The sequence below is a fragment of the Mesoplodon bidens genome (assembly GCF_964165515.1).
Source record: "Mesoplodon bidens genome assembly, chromosome: 6".
Lineage (NCBI taxonomy): Eukaryota > Metazoa > Chordata > Mammalia > Artiodactyla > Ziphiidae > Mesoplodon > Mesoplodon bidens.
The window spans coordinates 46,421,803-46,442,857 of record NC_138162.1 but is presented as its reverse complement, the minus strand read 5'-3'; the positions used below and the strand labels follow the sequence as shown (position 1 = coordinate 46,442,857).

The following is a 21,055-nucleotide window of genomic DNA, read 5'->3' as shown; positions in this document are numbered from 1 at the left end:
AAAAAAATTTAAAAAAAAAAGACGACCTACAGAATGGGAGAAACTATTTGTAAATGATGAGACAGACAAGGGCTTAGTCTCCAAAATATACAAACAGCTCATACAACTCAACAGCAAAAAAACAAACAACCCAATTGAAAAATGGGCAGAAGACCTTAATAGACATTTCTCCAAAGAAGACATACAGATGCCTCGTAGGCACATGAAAAGATGCTCAACATCGGTCAGAATGGCCATCATTAAAAAGTCTACAAATAACAAATGCTGGAGAGGGTGAGGAGAAAAGGGAACACTCTTACACTGCTGGTGGGAATGTAAGTTGGTGCAGCCACTATGGAAAACATTATGGAGGTTCCTTAGAAAACTCAAAATAGAATTACCATATGATCCAGCAATCCCATTCCTGGGCATATACCCAGACAAAACTATAATTTAAAAAGATACATGCACCCCTATGTTCATAGCAGCACTATTCACAATAGCCAAAACATGGAAACAACCTAAATGTCCATCAACACATGAATGAATAAAGAAGACGTGGTACATAATATACAACGGAATACTAATCAGCCTTAAAAGAACAAAATAATGCCATTTGCAGCAACATGGACACAACTAGAGATTATCATACTAAGTGAAGTAAGTCAGAAAGAGAAAGACAAATAGCATATGATATCACTTATATGTGGAATCTAAAATATGACACAAACTTATCTACAAAACAAAAACAGACTCACAGACATAGAGATCAGACTTGTGGTTGCCAAGGGGGGGAGGGAGAGTGATGGATGGCGAATTTGGGTTGGTAAATGCAAAATATTACGTGTAGAACGGATAAACAACAAGGTCCTGCTGTATAGCACAGGGGACTATATCCAATCTCCTGCAATAAACCGTAATAGAAAAGAAAATTATAAAAAGAATGTCTCTATGTATATAACTGAGGCACTTTGCTGTACAGCAGCAATTGGCACAGCATTGTAAATCAACTACACTTCAACTTAAAAAAAAAGCATAAAACACAATAAAGAAAATGAATATATAGTTATACGCACAATATAACTTGTTTACAGAGGAAGATTCAACATTATAAACATGCTAGTTCTTCCCAAACTGACTGATATATAAAAGCACTGTAATGACAATCAAAATCGCGTTGGGATCTTGGGTAATCTGCCAGAAACATTCTTAAGCTCATCGGGAAGAAGAAAAATACTAGAAAATGCCAGGAAAATTGTAAAAAGAAGGAGCAATGAGGAGAAAGAGGTCTACCAGACATTAAATTTAAGTAAATTTAGTACACAATAAAAGTGGCATCTCACATGAGTTAGGAGAAAGAGTATTAAAATATTTAGACAAACTAGCTCACCATCTGCAGAAAGATAAAGCTCAGTTAATTACAAATAACCCTCAGTCCAAAAGAACTTCTAGGTGGAATAAAGATTTAAATATGAAAAATGAAACGATGAAAGTGCTAGAAGAACACCTGGGAGAATATATAATGTTGGATTGGTGAAGTCTTTTAAACATAGCAAATGAAGGAGAAGTAGGAGGGGAAAAGAAGAGAGGAGAAGAAAAGAAATAAGAAGTCAAAAGAAAAAGTTGAAACTTATCTACATAAAAATTTTAAACTTTATATGGTCCAAATATATACACATATAGATACAGTCAAAAGCTACAAAACACTAGAGAAAATAACTGCAACACACGACACATTAACACCTACTATCTATCACAGATAAAGGTGCTATTATATATCATTAAAACAGTGGAGGGACACCACAGAAAAATGGTCAAATGAGAGGAACAGACAGGGTGACAGAAGAAGAGTCAGTAAACATTTAAAAGATGCTAACCACACAATTTAAGAAAGTCAAATTAAAACAATAGATATCACTTTTTAACCTTTAAGATTAGACAAGACAAAAAAAAAAAAGACAGAACTCACATTGGCAAGGTCCACTCATACACTGCTGACAGGGGTACAAATTGATATGCAAAGTTATTTACTCAATTTTTAATTTGCATTCACATTGACACAGCAATTTCAGTTCCAGATGCCTGTCTTACAGAAATACTTTCATGAGTGCCCAAAGCTGTTATTTGAGAATATCTCAGCAACATTGTCCATGAAACAGTGGAAACTACCAAAATGCTCAATAGGGGAATGGTTAAATATAGTGCCTGCATGCTATACACTATAAACTCGTTAAAAATAACAAGCTAGACTATTTATCCTAACATGGTAAGATGACAATAAATTAAGCCAAAAGGGCAAATTGCAAACAGCATGTATATAATATGATCTTATTTCTGCACCAAAAAAGATCACACTCTAAATTACTGCTAATCTTTTTGTATTTTACGTAAATAATGCTTCTTAAAAGTGTTAACTTCTATTACTGAAAAACCAGGATATTTAGCAGCACATATTTTCAGCACTACTTACATACGTTTCTATGAAGGAAAAACCGTCAAACATACGTAATGATGTTTTTTAAGGCAACTAAAAATCACCTAACTTGCTTCTGGAGTGATGAGTTACTAGTTCAAAGCTTGAATTGGGAGGAGGGAATTTTATACATTTTTAAGTTTAATTTTTTAAATAAGTATTGCATTCAAATGGATTAAATATTCCAAAATTACAAACAGGTATATTGTGAAACTTCCTCCTCCCATCTGCCTCCCCCTAGCAGCTAGCTCTCTCCACAGGCAACCATATTACTAGTTTTGGGGTATCTTTCTGAAATATTCTACGCACATACTAGCAAATGAATACATAGTTTTCTTTTTTAATCAAATTTTATGCCCTTTATTCTTAATAAAGAATTAACTTGTAATAATCTATACTCGAAAATAATCTGAAATATATATATAACTGGAAAAAAGGAATTAAGCTTAAAGAGCTTGCAGATTTTAAAAGTATTTTCAATATCATATTTCATAGTCTTAATGTTTCAGTCTCAAGACGGTATCTTCATGTTTGTATAATACTTTCATCTTTCTAAAACGTGTGGGAATTTCAGTTGGGTTCCTCAGGTAAAAAGAAACACTAAACATGGTAATACTTGAGAAACACTAGCCATGGTAATATTTATTGTGGAAACTCTCCGTTGAAGTGATTTGATATACACCATACTGATGCTTATTTCATATGCTTAACCAATGTTAGACTCACAAACGCACAGTTCACGTTACACTAAAGTAGGGACTTGAGGACTTCAAAGCCTACATAACACATGGACGATATTTATTAGCTGTTTGTTTACTGTTCTCTTTTAATTGTTCATGTTTTCACAACTGTTGGTCTCTCCGCCTGGGATACTCATCTGGATGGTGCAAGTTTCCCACTACTTGGCACCCCAATACTCTTCTTTTGTCAACATTTATCCTTGAGGGCAGGGAAAACGACTTACGTGATTTTTATATTATCAAGCCCTAGCTCGCTGCCTGGCAGCATTGGAGTTTTAGTGACTGAAAATTAAGAAAACAAAACAAAACCCTTTATACCTGAGGTGATAATTGAGAAGGTAACATCTAAGATTAGAAACATTAGGTGTGGACTTCCCTAGTGGCACAGTGGTTAAGAATTCACCTGCCAACTCAGGAGACACAGTTTCGAGCCCCGAGTCCGGGAAGACCTCACATGCCACGGATCAACTAAGCCCGTGCACCACAACTACTGAGCCTGCGGTCTAGAGCCCACGAGCCACAACTACTGAAGCCTGCACGCCTAGAGCCCGGCCTCCGCAACAAACCACCGCAGTGAGCAGCCCCTGCTCGCCACAACTGAAGAACGCCTGCGTGCAGCAACGAAGATCCGACGCAGCAAAAATACATAAATAAAATTTCTAAAAAAACAGAAAGAAACGTTAGGTGTTTCTCAGCCGTACCACAAGCACAAACAGGTGAAAAAGTGCATTTGGGAAAATGCACAAAGCTACAATTTAAAGAGATAAGGCTGAACTGATAAGCATGGGATGCCTCCAGGGTAAAGTTCAAAATTCTTAGTTTAGTAACATACACCAACAGGTGTTTGCCAACTAGCTCTGAAGCCTCACCTTCCGTCACTCCAGCTCTCAGCTCTGGCTATATTCAAGTACCTGCAATTTCCTAAAAACATCATATTCTTTCACACCTTAATCATAGCCTTCCCTTGCACTTTGTCCTTGCTGGGAATACTCTTCTTTCTTCACAACTCGGCTCAACTGCCACTTTCCCAGAGAAGCTTTCCCTGTTCCATCAGATTAACAGGATTCCCCTACAGTTCTCTGACTTGCCTGTCTCCCTACTAAAGTCTGAGTGAACCAGGATTTTCCAGCGTTGCATCTCCATCTTCCTTGGTGCTAAGTCCTCCTGTGTTTGTTTTGTTATTGAATAAGGAAGACAGACCCCATCTTCCATTATGTCCCGAACTCAACATTTGAAAGCCTGAAGGACTCATTCTGCAGACTCTAGATCCAGATTCATAGACTAGTAGGACTTAAACGTTAGGTCAAATAATTAAAACTATTTGCCAGTTAGCCACTCCTGGTGTTACTGTGTCCCCCGCTAGCCAAACCCGGTGAACGCCTGGCCAGAGAGACTACAAGGCCCACGGTTTGCACCAAGGTAATGCAAACGCTTCCCCATTGAGCGCCGCCTGAGCCCGACGTATGGCAAGGCCCAAAGCAAATAACGTGTATATACGGGTCCGGACTTGAACTAAGAGCTCTTCCAACTTCGCAGTTTGGTGAATTACGAGGCCTTGGACTGCGTGGGTGATTGCTCTGGGGCCCAGGCCCGTCTTGCTCAGCATTTCGTGCTCGGCGGCTTCCCAGAATCTCAAGGCTAAAAAACTAAGCCGGTTAGAGACGCCGAAAGAGGTGAACGAGGCGCCAGCGGGGAAGAGGTGCGGCAAAAGGCTTTTGTTCTGAGAGGTTCCCGTTCAGCGCACAGCCCCTGTCCGGGGCCCAGTTCCCGAGTCTTCCGCGTTCCCGCAAGCGGCGGCGGCCCCACAGATTTTGGAACCCCTTGCTGACCCAAAATTGTAGCGCTCTTAGGTAATCCCCGTTCCCGCTCGAGACTTCTGCACTCTCTCACTCACTGGCTGGATGAAAGGGCTCCAGAAAGTTCCACAAACGCCAGAGACCCAGGCTTGCGCACAGCCCCTCCCAGCCCGAACGCCCCTGCGCCGTTGCCCAGGCAACCGCGGGGCGGTGGCAGCGGCGGGAAGGGCGGGACTTCCGGCGGGTGACGCGCCTGCGCTCGGCTATAAAAGACAAGGGCTGCGGCGCTCCAGGCGGAACTTTCCAGAACGCTCGGGGAAAAGGCGGAGGAGCGGCGGCTGCCCGAGCTGCGCACGGCAACGCGCTTCTTTCCGCTCCCCCACACCGGCATCGGCCCTCTCACCGGTGAGCTTCAGCCTTCGGGCTTCACCTCGTCCCAAGGCTGGCGCCGTTGGCTGCGCCGGGAAGCCGGATGGAGCCGCGGTCGGGAGGCGGTTGGCTCCTCGTGGGCGGGAGGGTTGTCGATTCCTGTACCCACGATTCTCCTTCTGGAGGGCTGGTGGGGGTACCCCGGCACCCCTCGCCGGCGTGCAGCGAGTGGGCCCGAGACCCTTCCTGGAGCTTTCTCCATGCCCTATCTATCTAGCCAGGGGTCTCCAAGGACCTTCCGCCTCCGTCTTTTCCTCCGCCCGCGCTCGCTGGCGGGCGGGTGGGCTGGGGTGGTGGGGGTGGGGGGCGACCCTGTGCGCACGCGCAGAAGGAGCTAGGGGGCGAGGGGCTGCGGCGTTCGCTTCTCGGGTCTCCTCCTCCGCTTTGTTGAGTGCTGGCCGCCTCCCACCCCTTTCATCCTGGGTGGGAGGGGAAAGGAAGGAACCCCTAACGGTCGGCATTGAGTGCAGGGGAAAACCTAACAACGTGTAAACTACGCTGGCTTGTGGGGGCGAAGGAGGTTCGGCGGTCGAAGCAGAGGAGCTGTACGTCCTGTGACTGAGAAACAGCCTCAGGATTGAGGGGGAGGGGAGCTTGCTTTCTGGAGCTGGTGTTCTTAGTTTCATAAAACACTGCCTCCCCGCCTTGTGCCCAGATGTCTTTTCTAGGAAGTGTATGATTTATCAGATTTACCAAGAATAATGACAGTGGATTGAACCTCTTAGTGCTCCTCTTCTTTACTGCCCTCTGTCGCTGGTTGGGAAGGGAAACAGGAAAAATCCAGACAATAGTCGCGTTATTATGGGAGCTTTCAGGTGGGAGAGTGGGAACCAGCTGCTATAGGAGGCTTTTGAATTATCCCCTGATAATTATTAACTTATAGTCTTAGAATTTATGGCTGAATTACCAAAGGAATTGTTACCTTCTCTGTGAAATTTAGGGAAGGTGGTGTTCTTACAATCAGGTTTCTCAGAGAACAGATTTCTATGCCTAAATTTTATTAATTAAAACTACCAGTTGAAAGTTGGCTAAAATTGAACTTTCTTATTTTAGGCTGTAGGAAATGGTGAAAGAAACCACTTATTATGATGTTTTGGGGGTCAAACCCAATGCCACCCAAGAAGAATTGAAAAAGGCTTACAGGAAACTGGCCTTGAAGTACCACCCTGATAAGAATCCAAATGAAGGAGAGAAGGCAAGTAGTACACTCGTAACATAGCTGAATAGTTCTTGCCAGGTGTACGGTATTTCCATTACAACATGAAATTGAGTATGTCTAATGTAGTGGCTGTGGTTTGTTAACAGTTGAGTTTTTTGAGTGAAATTTATCCCCCCTTTTCTGAAACAGTTTAAACAGATTTCTCAAGCTTACGAAGTGCTCTCTGATGCAAAGAAAAGGGAATTATATGACAAAGGAGGAGAGCAGGCAATTAAAGAAGGTGGAGCAGGTGGCGGTTTTGGCTCCCCCATGGACATCTTCGATATGTTTTTTGGAGGAGGAGGCAGGATGCAGAGAGAAAGGAGAGGTAAGAATGACAGTTCACATGTGGCAAATTAAAATTAGCCGTTGGTCAAAGTAAATTCTTAAGAATTCACCTACTAAATGCTTGTTTACTTGTTAGCATAATGTTGTAAACTGATTTATGCTAAGAGTTTTTAAGAATGAGATTTGATGAGACTAAAAATAGCTAAGCCAACCAAGTGCTAACAAGTGAGTGCTTCTAAAGCTCTTGGGATACATAGGATTTCTGTGATGTTATCAGGCATTAAAGGAATGAAGTATAGGAGCATAATTTTCAAAACCCTTTTCACAGATTTTATTTTATTCTCAATCCGCACACCCCCACCCCTCAGCCTCAATGGGAGGTACAGTGGCCTTACACAGTCGAAAGTGAATTACAGTTCAGAATGGTAAATTTTTGTCAAGGTTATATATAGCTATGCATCAGAGTCTTGATTGGAACACGGGTTCATTGCTTCCAAATAGCATGCTATCTGTTTAAGCTTGCTTCAGTTTTATTATATCAAAATACGTGCCATTAACATTTCATAGAAATGTGGTTTCTGGGCTGTGGAAATACTGCTTGTAGAAGTACAGTGTTCTGGTCAGAGTTAATCTTACTTTGTCCCCAGTGTAGTTCATACAAACAAGGACTAATGGGTAGAGCCCATTCTAGAAGGAATGAGCAAACCACTAAATTTTCTCTGAGCTTTTTTGGATTCAGAAGGACTGGAAATCATTTATTCAGATTTTCTTAAAAGGAGAGGGGTGTATTTTATTTATTTTTAAGAAATTTACCTTAAAACAATTTTCAGTCAAGGTCAGTTGTTTGGCAAACTCTACTGTGTGGCTTAGATCAATGCAGGGTCATTTTTTTAGTGTGATATTGGAAAATATTTGCTTAAACTTAAGAAGCTTTATTTCTTCCCTATACTGTAAACTCTGTAAGGCTAAAGTAAGAAGGGCAGTTTTCAGCCTGCCAGAACCAATTACATGGAACGGTATTTGTGATGCAGAACAGAAAAGTGGATCTAGGAACAGGTTATAGTTGATGGCACTTCACTCTTGATTGGTAACTAAAAATGTTCATTAGACATGTTCTGCAGATAGGAAGTTCAAGAGCTTTCATTTAAGCATAAGGCAGTATTTCATGGTAAATAAAGTCCTTCTGGGAGAATCACTAGCTAGGAACTTACTACGTATGGGCAGGTGACTACATTTCTGTAACCTCTGTTCTTAGATGATCTCCCCTTCTACTTCCCATTCCTAGATGAGATATGTCGCTCTTTTGTAGCCACTGGCCACATCAAATTTAGATCACTGCAAAGAAAAATAAAAATTTAGTTACTTAGTCTGCAGTAGCCATAATTATATGCTCGACAGCCATGTGTGACTGCTGGCTCTTGTGTTAGCTAGCACAAGATACCAAACATCTCCATCACTGCAGAAAGTTCTATTGGACAGTACTATGGTAAAGGATGAGAAATCTAGCCTTTTTTGGGGGGAGGCTGTGTTGGATTTGTTGCTGTGTGCGCGGGCTTTCTCTAGTTGCAGTGAGCAGGGGCTACTCATCGTTCTGGTGTGCGGCCTTCTCATTGTGGTGGCTTCTCTTGTGGTGGTGTGCGGGCTCAGTAGTTGTGGCCCACGAGCTTAGTCGCTCCACGGCATGTGGGATCTTCCTGGGCCAGGGCTCGAACCTGTGTCCCCTGCATTAGTGGACGGATTCTTAACCACTGTGCCACCAGGGAAGCCCGAGAAATCTAGCCTTTAAACAGTGCTGAATAAATATGTTAGCTTCCCTGGGCAAACTTGATTCGTTTTTGGAATTTAGTGTGCTGAAGAATTTTTGGATGATGTAATTGGTCATGTTACTCAATATAATAAGTGAACAATTCAAAGAATATATTAGGACAGAAAAGCAGTTTGGGTTAATTTACTGTGAAATGTGTCTGTTTAAATAACGTGAGTTTTCTCAAGTGATTTTTGCAGTTAACATTTTTGATTGCCGTAAAATGTAGGATGGCTGTAACTACGTCCTTATACAAATTGCTTAATCTCACTGGATGTTTCTTATTTGAAATTACACCACAGTTAGAGGATTATGTGTGTACCCTTGTAGGGCTCATCTTTCATTACCCTTTACCGTTTTTATAGTACAGAACACAAGATTCAGCATCTTAGATTTTTAATGTGCAATGTTTTGTTCTAGGTAAAAATGTTGTGCATCAACTCACAGTAACCTTAGAAGATTTATATAATGGTGCAACAAGAAAACTAGCTCTGCAAAAGAATGTGATTTGTGACAAATGTGAAGGTATGTCTTAACATTCATAATATAATTGAAAATGGAACTGAAGTCATTCTGGATATATAAAACTGACATATTGCACTAATTCTGAAGAGTGCCAGTACGAAAACCACCTGAATCCACCTCCTAGAGAAATATTAGCAAATTATCAGCACTTTTATATGTGTATTTTGAATGCAAGTGGGACTGATCTAATTTGGTGTCTGTTTTTCTCAACACTGTTCAGAGATGAGTCTTTCCTATGCTCTCTAGAACTTCAGAGGCATTCCAATGGCTTCATAATCTGTAATATGATTTGACAGTATCCTCTTTTGGGGTATCAGCTGTTAGATTATTGGCTATGAACCTCTAAGGTGTTTTTTTAATAAATACAAGTTATTTGTTGGAAATATGGTATTTTCTAAAGAGAATGAACTCTAAAATGTTTTCATCTCACAGTTAAAGTAGGCTTTTAAGAATTGTGCTTTGGGGGCTTCCCTGGTGGCACAGTGGTTAAGAATCCGCCTGCCAATGCAGGGGACACGGGTTCGAGCCCTGGTCCGGGAAGATCCCACGTGCCATGGAGCAGCTAAGCCCGTGTACCACAACTACTGAGCCTGCGCTCTAGAGCCCGTGAGCCACAACTGCTGAGCCCACGAGCCGCAACTACTGAAGCCCGCGCGCCTAGAGCCTGTGCTCCGCAACAAGAGAAGCCACCACAATGAGGAGCCCGCGCCCCGTGACAAAGACCCAACGCAGCCATGAATGAATGAGTGAATGAATGAATGAACTGTGCTTTGGGAGCACATGTTTAAAATCCAGAATTCTGAAATGGCTCCTTGGGAAAACAGCAGTCAAGATGTTTGTAGATAACTGAAGCTGATTGTGGCGATATTTTATCAAATAAAAAGGCTGAATTGTAGATCTTATAGCGGCATTCCATCAGACCTTGAAAATATTAATGAAGTGGAGTGTTTAGGAACCGTCTCATTAAAACATTCGTCACCATGTCCAGTACTAAATTCAAACATAATTTCTTTTTGAACTATTTAGGCCGAGGTGGTAAGAAAGGAGCAGTAGAGTGCTGTCCCAATTGCCGAGGTACTGGAATGCAAATAAGAATTCATCAGATAGGACCTGGAATGGTTCAGCAAATTCAGTCTGTCTGCATGGAGTGCCAGGGCCATGGGGAGCGGATCAGTCCTAAAGATAGATGTAAAAGCTGCAATGGAAGGAAGATAGTTCGAGAGAAGAAAATTCTAGAAGTTCATATTGACAAAGGTGAGTTCTGAGCCCCTTTCTATTTTCAATTCTTGAGTGCTGTTGCAAATTATATTAACGTTACATTTTATAGTGGTTTAAAACTACTGTTGGAGTAAGGAATAGGTATATTTTGATTTATTAACTTATTTGTAAGAACTTAGACTATGAGACTATGAATGTTACTTTCTAATGGTTTTTACAGATTTATGTAAACATACTTCAGTTTCTGTCTCGGCTTATAACTTAAAATTTTCTTTAAATATTATTAGGATTTACTTTATTTTGCCAATTCCTTAATTTTGACAGTTTATTTAAAAATGCTTTAAAATGTATTACAGCAGTACAAACTCATTGTAGAAATTTTAGAAATGTGTATAGCCCCAGAATAAATGGTGCTTCTTACTCTGAAATAATCAGTATGGCTGGCTCTTTCAGACTTTGCTCTTTTAAAATGAAACTATTATTAGAAAATATACATCTACATTAACTTAAGCTCCTGAAATAGTATTCACCCATGTGAATCATGGTACCTCCCCTCCCTCCCATTTTTTCCCCTTAATTGGTCCCTGTTTAGTAGGGTTTGAATTTCTCTCTGGTAAGATTTCCCCCTTGCTACCAACAGTATGTACTCAGGAGGGCATTAGTAGTAAGTGAAGCCATTTATGAATGCTGCACTTGCCCGTTTTTTTGGCCACACTGCAGCCTATGGAATCTTAGTTCCCCAACCAGGGATCGAACCTGTGCCCCATGCAATGGAAGCGTGGTGCATTAACCACTGGACCTCCAGGGAAGTCCCTGCCCATACTCTTAACATTAATGGAACAACCAGCAAAACTTAGCTGAGTTTAATTGCTTCACTAGTGTAGTGAGACAGTTACTTTGCCTTGTGAATGATTAAAGACAGATTGTTGGGCTTCCCTGGTGGCACAGTGGTTAAGAATCAGCCTGCCAATGCAGGGGGCACAGGTTTGAGCCCTGGTCCTGGAAGATCCCACATGCCGCGGAGCAGCTAAGCCCGTGCACCACAACTACTGAGACTGCGCTCTACAGCCTTCGAGCCACAACTACTGAAGCCCAATTGCCTTGAGCCCGTGCTCCGCAACAAGAGAAGCCACAGCAATGAGAGGCCCGTGCGCCACAACTAGAGAAAACCTGCGCACAGTAATGAAGACCCAATGCAGCCAAAAATAAATAAAATAAATAAATTTTTAAAAAATGTTTACTTTTGTCAGTGTGTAATACTGATATTTTGGTTTAAGTCCTTCTCTTTTTAGGGGTATATATTGAAGTATTTGGGTTAATTGGTATGTCTGGATTTTAATTGAAATATATGCAGGGAATGTGGATGGAGGTGTGTAATAACATGAAAATAGTAGTCATGAGCTGGTAATTACTGGATCTATATTGATGGATATATAGGGACTTCTTGTACTGTTGGCTACTTTATGTAAGTTTAATACTTTCCACAATACAAAGTGAAACAAAGTTGCTCTTGTTGGGTGACCTCAGTGATCATTGGTTCAGGAAATCTGGCACTACTGCTGTAGAGAAATCATCTGCAAACACATGAGTTCTGTTTAAAGAGGTGTTAGTTGGCTTAAGTAATCCCTTACTGAACTAAGGTGCATGGGCCAGAGGGAAGAAATCTCAGTAAATGTGTTGGCCTTTAAGAAGCGTTTGCCTGTTGGATGGACTTCCCTGGTGGCGCAATGGTTAAGAATCCGCCTGCCAATGCAGGGGACACGGATTCAAGCCCTGGTCCGGGAAGATCCCACATGCCGCGGAGTAACTAGGCCCATGTACCACAACTGCTGAGCCTGCACTCTAGAGCCCACGAGCCACAACTACTGAGCCTGCATGCTGCAACTACTGAAGCCCACGCACCTAGAGCCCGTGCTCCGCAACAAGAGAAGCCTGCACACCGCAACAAAGAGTGGCCCCTGCTTACCACAGCTAGAGAAAGCCCGCGCAGCAACAAAGACCCAAAGCAGCCAAAAATAAAATTAATTTTTTAAGCGTTTGCCTATTGGAAAAACTTCTTTATTTTTGACACTAATAACCACGTGGTCTGAAAGTACCCAACCGTAATTATCCTCTTTAAAAAAAAAAAAAAAAAGAGGACTAAAATCATTCACTATAAATATTACATATTTTTTTAATTTTTAGATTTTATATTACTGCTAATACAATAGAAGGAAGAATGTCTGACTTATGCTTCTGTTAGATTTAATAGAAATAATTTGACTTAAGTTTTTTTTAAAGTGATGAAATAGTTAAAAACATTTATGGTTATAATGTTTGGCAGTCACTGATTTGGTGCCAGCATAGACCTTTTTCTTTAGTCCTCACAAGAGCCCTGGTGGAGGACATAGGTCTCTGTGGGAAAGTTGATACTTAGGAAGGTTATGCAATTTGCCTCCCCAGGGTAATCTGGCCTAGTAGTAAATAGCAGCTCTGAGATTCGAAGCCTGACTTGTTTGCCTCTAGAATTTGTGTTCTCCACTATGATAGCTTTCTTCAGTAAGAAATTGGACTGATCTATTAAGCGTGTGGGCGTTTTTGGTAAATTCTGTAAAACTTCAGCATCCGCAAAGACTTGAACATTTTTTTCATGCACAAACGTGCATTTGTGTTCCAGTAGAGATTCTGACCTTACTTAGATGTTAAGAGTGTAAAATTAGCCTTTTGTTTTTAGGCATGAAAGATGGCCAGAAGATAACATTCCATGGTGAAGGAGACCAAGAACCAGGACTGGAGCCAGGAGATATTATCATCGTTTTAGATCAGAAGGACCATGCTGTTTTTACTCGGTAAAAACTTTTATCAAATACTCAAACCGACATCTTGCATATTTGGGTTTGTTTTTTTTTCCTCAAATATAAATGAGCTTTTTCATTACTTTTGGAATACATTTCCTAGAAATAACCTAGAAAAGTATAGCAGAAAAGTTAGACTATATGTGTCTTTTATAAATGATTGTTAATCATTAATGTTTCAATCTTAGAAGAAGCTAAAGACAAAAATCTTTTTTTTTTTTTTTTTTGGTCTAAATTTAGGTAAATTGTCGCCTAATTTGGATTTTGAAGGATATACTTCAGTTAGGAGATGTGTTGTATAAGTATAAATACAGTAGGGGAAATATCTCTAGATAAAACTTGGCCCCCAATTTTTTTTATAAGCAGTTAGTTTTGAAATAAGTAGCCTAAAGCTTTCACCAGTTTCTTCAATCCTGAGTTCATGGTAAATTGGGTTGCTTTTAATTTTAAATAAATGTCCAAAATCATCTGTGTAAGAAGCTGTAATATATTCATGTCTATTGTTAGGAAATAATTTTGTGTTTATGATAAATTTATAGTGATGCACAAGAAAGTTAAGTGTTAAATAATGTATCAATGGCTAATTTTAAAACATTAGACTGGAGTAGGGTTCCAGTAAGTCTGTTGGGAATGACATCTGAAGGAACAGGTTTTAGATTAATAGTGTCGCAAGAATAATGGGAAGTGCTATCGAGCTCAGAATTTTGATGCTATCATTTGAGGTGAATCCTCAACAGGAGTATTTCTGGAGAGTATTCTGCCTGATGAAAAGATTTCATTAATATGAATTGGAAAAGAAAATAAGCATGAGGAGGAAGAAGTGGGTTGTTATTAAATATAAAAAATAGTGTTCATACTGTGCAGGCACTATATTACTTAATTCATGTACATCAGTAAATTACTACCCCTTGAAATTGGCCATATACCTTTTATTTAATTTCATAGACCCTAACTTATCCAGGACCCAGCCTGAGGTTTGTTCCACTGCCTAGAGTGTGTGGAGGGATTCTGAAGCCTTGTCCAGGAAACTGCTGGCAGTTTCCATATGTTTGCTGTACCCAGTTCTCAGCTCTTAAGAATGCGGAAGAGGCCTTCCTCACCTTCTGAGATGGCCCACACTCTGTGGAGTATGTTTCTCTCTAAATAAATCCACTTCGTACCTGTCAAAAAGAAACAAACAAAAAAGAATGGGGAAGAAAGGGCATCTTCTTGAAAGATACCATTTGTTTATAAGAGAACAGAATTGCCTATTTTGGTAGTTGTAATCATTGCTGGTTTGAAGATCTAAGTATATGCCGTATTTACATTGTACAGACGAGGAGAAGACCTTTTCATGTGTATGGACATACAGCTGGTTGAGGCATTGTGTGGCTTCCAAAAGCCAATATCTACTCTTGACAACCGAACCATAGTCATCACTTCTCATCCAGGTACAGTAACTAGATGAGCGTCTGTTTCTATTCTAGTGTTTTCATTGTCTGCTCATAGCTAGTATAGCCACGGAGGAAAGTGGCATTTAAGTTGCTCGGTACATGTCTGTCCTTGAGCTGAGCTGAAATCGTGCATTGTTGGCTCTCTTGTAAGCCCCTAGAAAACCTGTAAATGAAAGGTATCAGCATCGTTTCATATAAATTTACCCCTATCAATGAGCTAGGACATTGCTCTGTTCTTTATTTTCCCTGCCTCGTAAAAGTGTGACTGTACTTAAGGAATTTGGCTTCAATGTTTTTAGGTCAGATTGTCAAGCATGGAGATATCAAGTGTGTGCTAAATGAAGGCATGCCAATTTACCGTAGACCATATGAAAAGGGTCGCCTAATCATTGAATTTAAGGTAAGCTATACAGTACTGTAGGAATGTTTGAGAATGATTAGTTTATTAAAATTCAGTAGCAGTTAGTTTCTGAATGGCCAGAAACCAAGTTTATATTCTCCCTTGTCTAGATCTAATGTTACTCTTGTTATGTTGAACATTTTTTGTTAACAAGTTGGTATTGGTTTGTTTGCATCATTATTGTCTATTTAAAGATGGGGGGGTGGCAAGTGGGTAATTTACTAATGAAAGGCTATAACTGGAATCTTAAAGTTCAACAGAAGCATGTTAGCTGGTGTGGATTTTTGGCAAAATACTGCAATGCTCTGGTTCTTAAAGTAACCCAACCATTTCCTTCAATCTTGAGTGGCCTCAGACCCACAAATTTAACATTTATTAAAAACATCTTTGGGTGGGACTATCTTTGAGTAACAATAGCTTTGTTTAAATTATCCATTAGAAGGAATGAGAATGTATTTTAGGATGGGTTCTCCTATTAAAATGTATTTGCTGAATAGAAGTGATCATTACAGTGTAGTTTTATTAGGATCTTTTTTTTTAAGGCCTTACCTTGAACTCTAGTTCAAAATAGTAGATGATATATGCCTTCTTAGAACATGTGTTCTAACCTGGGATTGGCAGATTTACCAAAAGATTGTGTGGTTTCATGTTTTTTTCCTGGGGAAGATGGGTCAATGGTATTTGTCTAAGGAGCTAAGGATGAAGTGTCATTTAAACTTAAAGTAGAAATTTCTTAATTATAGGTAAACTTTCCTGAGAATGGCTTTCTCTCCCCGGATAAACTCTCTTTGCTGGAAAAACTCCTACCTGAGAGGAAGGAAGTAGAAGAGACTGATGAAATGGACCAGGTAGAACTAGTGGACTTTGATCCAAATCAGGAAAGACGGCGCCATTACAATGGAGAAGCGTATGAGGATGATGAACATCATCCTCGAGGTGGTGTTCAGTGTCAGACCTCCTAATGGGGCCAGTGAATAACACTCACTGCTGGCATTTTATTTGCAGTAGTGGTTGAGTGAAGGACTGTAATCATAATATGCTCACTTCTTGCTATTGTTTGTTTTAATATTCAACTATAGTAGTGTTTTAAAAGTTAAATGAAGAATAAACTCGAATATAAAAGCTCTGACTTTGCCCTGTATGTATGATGACTTCAGTGTGCAAGATAAGTTTAATACTTGTAAAAACTACTTAAAAAAATTACCCCTAGCATTTGTTAGGCCATACTTTGTAATTGATTTCAGCTATGTACATGGAATAGCTTAGACTGAAATGCCAGGTATATGTATTGGCTTCAGTGTATGACCCTTAATTGTTAAGCTATGAAGTTAAAACTGTATTTAACTGGCAGTCAGACAAAGAATTTGTAGAGAAGTGTTGGTCTGTATAGTGGTATTAAGTGGGATTCATTGTGATGCCTCTGCATTTATTCTATTGCCTCAACGGTTACTTGAAGATGGCATGCTATATAATTTAGCTTGTGGTATCAGTGATAGAAATGATACCTTTCTAAAGAAGGGGTTTATCATATAACATGCTGCTTCTTAAGGGCTTGCACTTGTAGAATTGCATTCCCTTCTGCTGTGCCATCTTTTTTTAATATATCTAGCTATTGGTCCTGGTTACTTTTTTTTTTCTTCCTTCTCTTTGGACCACAGTAAGCCTTAGAGTAGTCACTTCTGGAGCAGGGTAACTTAGAGGTTAGAGTGATGAGAAGTAATTTGCATGTATGAGTTAGGAAGGTGTTTTGCAGGTATGTTACAGACTTACTTTAAACCATTTAACTTATGCTCCAAAATAACTGTAATTTAATGTTGGTAGAATAGCACATTATGAATAGCTTTAATTGTATGTTTAAAGTCATATGTTCACAAGCTTAAATCTGGATATCAGAATTTAAGCAATTCTTGAAATGTATGAATGTCTCCTTAATATACTGATTCAAAAGCATGTCCAATGTGTCACCACAGGCTTTTTTTTCCCAGGTTGAAGTATTGGCTTTTCACTAAGATACATAATTTTTCATTTAACTAAAGTGAGTAATACCAAAAAATACTATTTAACCATAGTTAAATGTTTAATATTAAACAAGGGTGGGGAATGAAAGTGGAGAGGTGAGTAATGAGCAAAAGAAGGGGGCTTTAAAATCTTTGCAAACGCTGAAGTGAGAATGTGAGAGCTTACTGTTGATTCTGCTCAGATTCTGTATCTCATTGTAATCAGGAGGCTTAAAACATTTCTAACCTGGAAGTAACCCACAGCTTAAGTTCCCCTCAGAACACTTGAGTTAGAAAGAAGAGACTAAAACTTGGTGTAAAGTGCATCATTTCCCAAACCTTCAGGTTTCTTGTCATAGTGACAGTTTTAATTGATAGCCTCTCCACATCATTCTTGGGTTCTTTTTTAATTTGTGGCCAGACAGCTACCCTCATTTGGATAGTGAAGCAGGTGTCCAGGAAAGGAAAACAAACCAAAATACTAAACATAATGGTTCAACACATTTTAGTTTTCACTGGATTTATATTGAGAGTCTAAATTCTACAATAAACTTATATTGTAACACATTGAAGAATACTTTCAGACATTTTAAAAATTAAAAAAATCCTTACTGAGGTTTTCAATATTATTAGTCATGAGGGAAATAAAATGAAAATCACAGTGAGATACAAAACTGCACACCTAGTAGTCCAAAATCTAATCCCAAATGGTGGAAACAAGTGAGAATATGGAGAAACTAGAACCCTGTACCTTGTTGGTGAAAATGTAGAACAGCGCAGTTTCTGTAAGCAGCTCCTCAAAAAGCCAAACGTGGAATTCACCGTATGACCCGGTACTTCCATTCCTTGACTCAGAAACATTGTGTGCCAATGTTCATCGTATCATTATTCACAATAGCAGAAGAGGAAACAAGCCATGTGTCTTAACAGATGGATAAACAAAATGTGTTATTTGTATGTATGACAGAAAAGAACTTCATTTATATGAAATATTTAGGCAAATTCGTAGAGGCACAAATTACCAAGGGCTGGGAGGAAGAGGAACGGTAAGTTAGTGTGTGCTTAATTGTTTTTGTTTGGGGTGATGAAAGTTTTGAAAGTGATGGTTGCACAAGAGTTGATACAATTAATGCTACTGAATTGTATACTTAAATGGTTGAGAGTAAGCTTTACTTTTGTTTCACCACAGTAAAAAAAAAAAAAAAAAAAAATCCTTAAGATAGAAGAAGAAAATAGTTACAACCTGGAGAGGCAGAAACTGACAAGTTTGTATTCTGTATTAAAAAAAAAAAATTCTTGTTAGAACTCTGGCCAAGGTCATCACAGAAATACAAGTGCATCCATGGAAGTGTGTAGTTCCATCGCCCCAGCACTAATGCTTTGTGGTGCCTCCCCTGTCTGTTCATACTTGGAGGGAATAAAAATAGAAGCTGATTATGTCCCATGAGGGTCCTAGTGGAACACGGTGGCAGATTTTCCCTTGTGAAATTAGCATCACATTTTTTCTCCATATACTACTGCCTCTCAACCTTGGCTACAATTGGAGTTACCTCGGAAGCTTTAAAACATGATTTGAGTCTCACCCTCTGGGTATTTTGGTGTAGTTGAACTGGGTGTAGCCTAAGCAAAAGGATGGTTACATATAGCCAAGGCTCTACACCAGCACCATGGGGACATAGTTATATTAATCACCAGAACAGTAATGCCATTCATTGTTAGAATTGCTGTGGAGGGTCAAACAATGGCAGCCCTTAACTACTGCAAGTTTGTTTCAGACCAAGGCTGCTTCCCATCTTAGACATACACTATGGTAATTTCCTCTCTTTTGAAGTACTGTGGGAAAATGAAGCATAGGCTCTAAAAGCACAGTGAATGAAAAATGCTAGCAAGTTATAGCAGTAAAGATGCTCTTTCAAGGGTTTCTGAAGTCTTGTACCTTTATCACTTAATTTGGTTATCGACGCAACCTTCTGAGACCAACAGAACAAGAATTGAAACACCTACCTTACAGTTGATGAAAATGACCTCTTCTACTTACGGGTTCTCAAATCTGAGCATGCTTGCTGAGCCCCACTGGACTTGGATTCTGTAGGCCTAGGGTAGGACCTGAGAGACTTGCCATTCAAACAAGTTACCAGGTGACTTGGCCCACGTAAAAGAAATGACAGCAAGACTGGAATCCAGATTCTTGTAATTCGGTGCTCTTTCTACTCATGTCTGCCTTTGTGGGGTTTCGATAAGTCTTAACAGAATGTGGAAAAACTGACTTTCAAAGAGTAAAGAAATTGAGTTTTAGAATCCCACCTCAGTCAGCTGCACTCCAGGAGCAATGTATGGAATCTTGGAATCTGTTTCATGTGATAGGACTCAGAATAGGCTGGAGCTCATAAAGCAGTTCTGAGAATTAAATAAGGCTGCTTACATAGTAAGGAAGGGCTCAATAAATGCTATTAATGGTAGTAATACAAGCCAAAAAATAACTAGTGGGGAACACACTGAGTTGTACCTGAGACTTGTATTTAAAAGAAGAAAAAATTTTTTTTTGGTGTGGAATACCAGGTCATTCAGTGTTTTCCAGTCATTCAGCAGCTCAGTGGGGGATGGGACAACTCACGGTAACTTTAATGCCATGTATTCTGAGTTTTAAGTGCTAGAGGAGTATCAGTTAAATACTTGCAGCCCACTTGCATGGGTGGGCTTCAGCAACAGAGCAGCTGTCTTAAGAACCAAGGGGGGCGGGGGGGCAAGGGCTCAGGATGCCTGCCGCGTTCCCCTGCTGCACAGCCACACCAAACCCGGCGCACCCCACCCCAGAGTTTGGGCAGCACACCCTCCACCACTTCTCCCAGAGTGGAAGTGTTGGGCAGTTGCCATGGTGTCCAGGAGCCAGACAGCCCTTCTCCCACCTCTGCCTCTTACCCCGGGGCTCCCTCCGCCTTTTGTACTGGAGATGGCCATGGGGGCTAAAAGGAAAAAAAACTAGGCGTGGAGTAAGGGAAGCTCATTTCCACTTTTAAACAAAACAACACTTCTTAGGTTTGTGCAAAATGAAGTTGTGGGCAGATACACAAACATGGGTGACCTGGGAAAAGCAGAAAATTCATTTTTTCCCCCATTTTTTGTTTGTTACACCAATGCACTACTTCATTAAAAAAGAAAATATACTTAATTGGCTCTCAGTCCAGTCTTCTCCTCTTTGCCTGGTCTCCCCAGACCCTACCATATGTCTAGCACATGCTTGCAGCTATGGCACACTGCAGTGCTCCTAGGATCACCAAAGCCCTTTACCTTCAGCTCCTGTTGGTCCTTTTATGGTCAACTCCAGAAAGCCTTTCCTAACCCCATTAGGTCCGGATCATCAGAAAAACAACTCCAGATTTTCAGTTATCCCACTATTTTAATTAACCCTGTTAACTTGTTTTTCTCCCCTATGCTGTGACAGAAACTAGTGTTTTTAACCATCCTGAGCACTAGGTGCAGGAGCAGAAGAGGGGTTTGTTTGCTAAAAATTCCTAGAAAGAATTAAGTGTACATGTGCTGAAAAGATTCTTGCTCTCCATGAGCCTTGGCACAAAGTGTGCATCTCACAACTGCCAGTTCACGAGGTCATGCGCTAAATCACAACTCCAGTTTCTTGAAGATTTTTCTAAGGAATTTTAGTATAAGCTCTTTGCACCTTAAACTTTTTTTACTTAAGTGAAAGCCTCTTCACTGGGAGGAATGGCAGACTACATTCATATAGACACAGCTTATTCAACTCTCGAATCGGCAGCAAATGACATTCTGTGAAAAAGCTGCAGGTTTCGTGGCAGAAAGACAGTTTTGGGAATATGACTGGGAAAGATGGATTTCATAGTGCTGCTAAGAATTATTCAGCCGATATTAAGCATTTTTATGTGCTAGGCACAGCTAGCTGATCGCAAATACAGGATCAGGCTATA

General features: G+C 40.2%; 2 protein-coding genes across 2 annotated transcripts in view; one reads left to right on the top strand and one right to left on the bottom strand.

The window, feature by feature from the left end:
* The window catches only part of APTX (aprataxin), an 82,321-nt gene extending 77,261 nt beyond the window's left edge, over positions 1–5,060 (bottom strand). Inside the window, exon 1 of the mRNA XM_081236624.1 lies at positions 5,022–5,060. The gene's annotated coding sequence lies outside the window, so the exon portion shown is untranslated. The remainder of the gene's footprint in view (positions 1–5,021) is intronic.
* Positions 5,061–5,268: 208 nt separating this feature from the next.
* On the top strand, positions 5,269–17,067 carry DNAJA1 (DnaJ heat shock protein family (Hsp40) member A1). Its single transcript, XM_081237691.1, has 9 exons — positions 5,269–5,393; positions 6,471–6,612; positions 6,766–6,943; positions 9,128–9,232; positions 10,259–10,486; positions 13,164–13,278; positions 14,599–14,714; positions 15,017–15,117; positions 15,861–17,067. The coding sequence occupies exons 2-9, from the start codon at positions 6,481–6,483 to the stop codon at positions 16,077–16,079; spliced, it is 1,194 nt and encodes a 397-aa protein (XP_081093817.1). The 5' UTR covers positions 5,269–5,393; positions 6,471–6,480; the 3' UTR covers positions 16,080–17,067.
* The last annotated feature ends 3,988 nt before the right edge of the window (positions 17,068–21,055 follow it).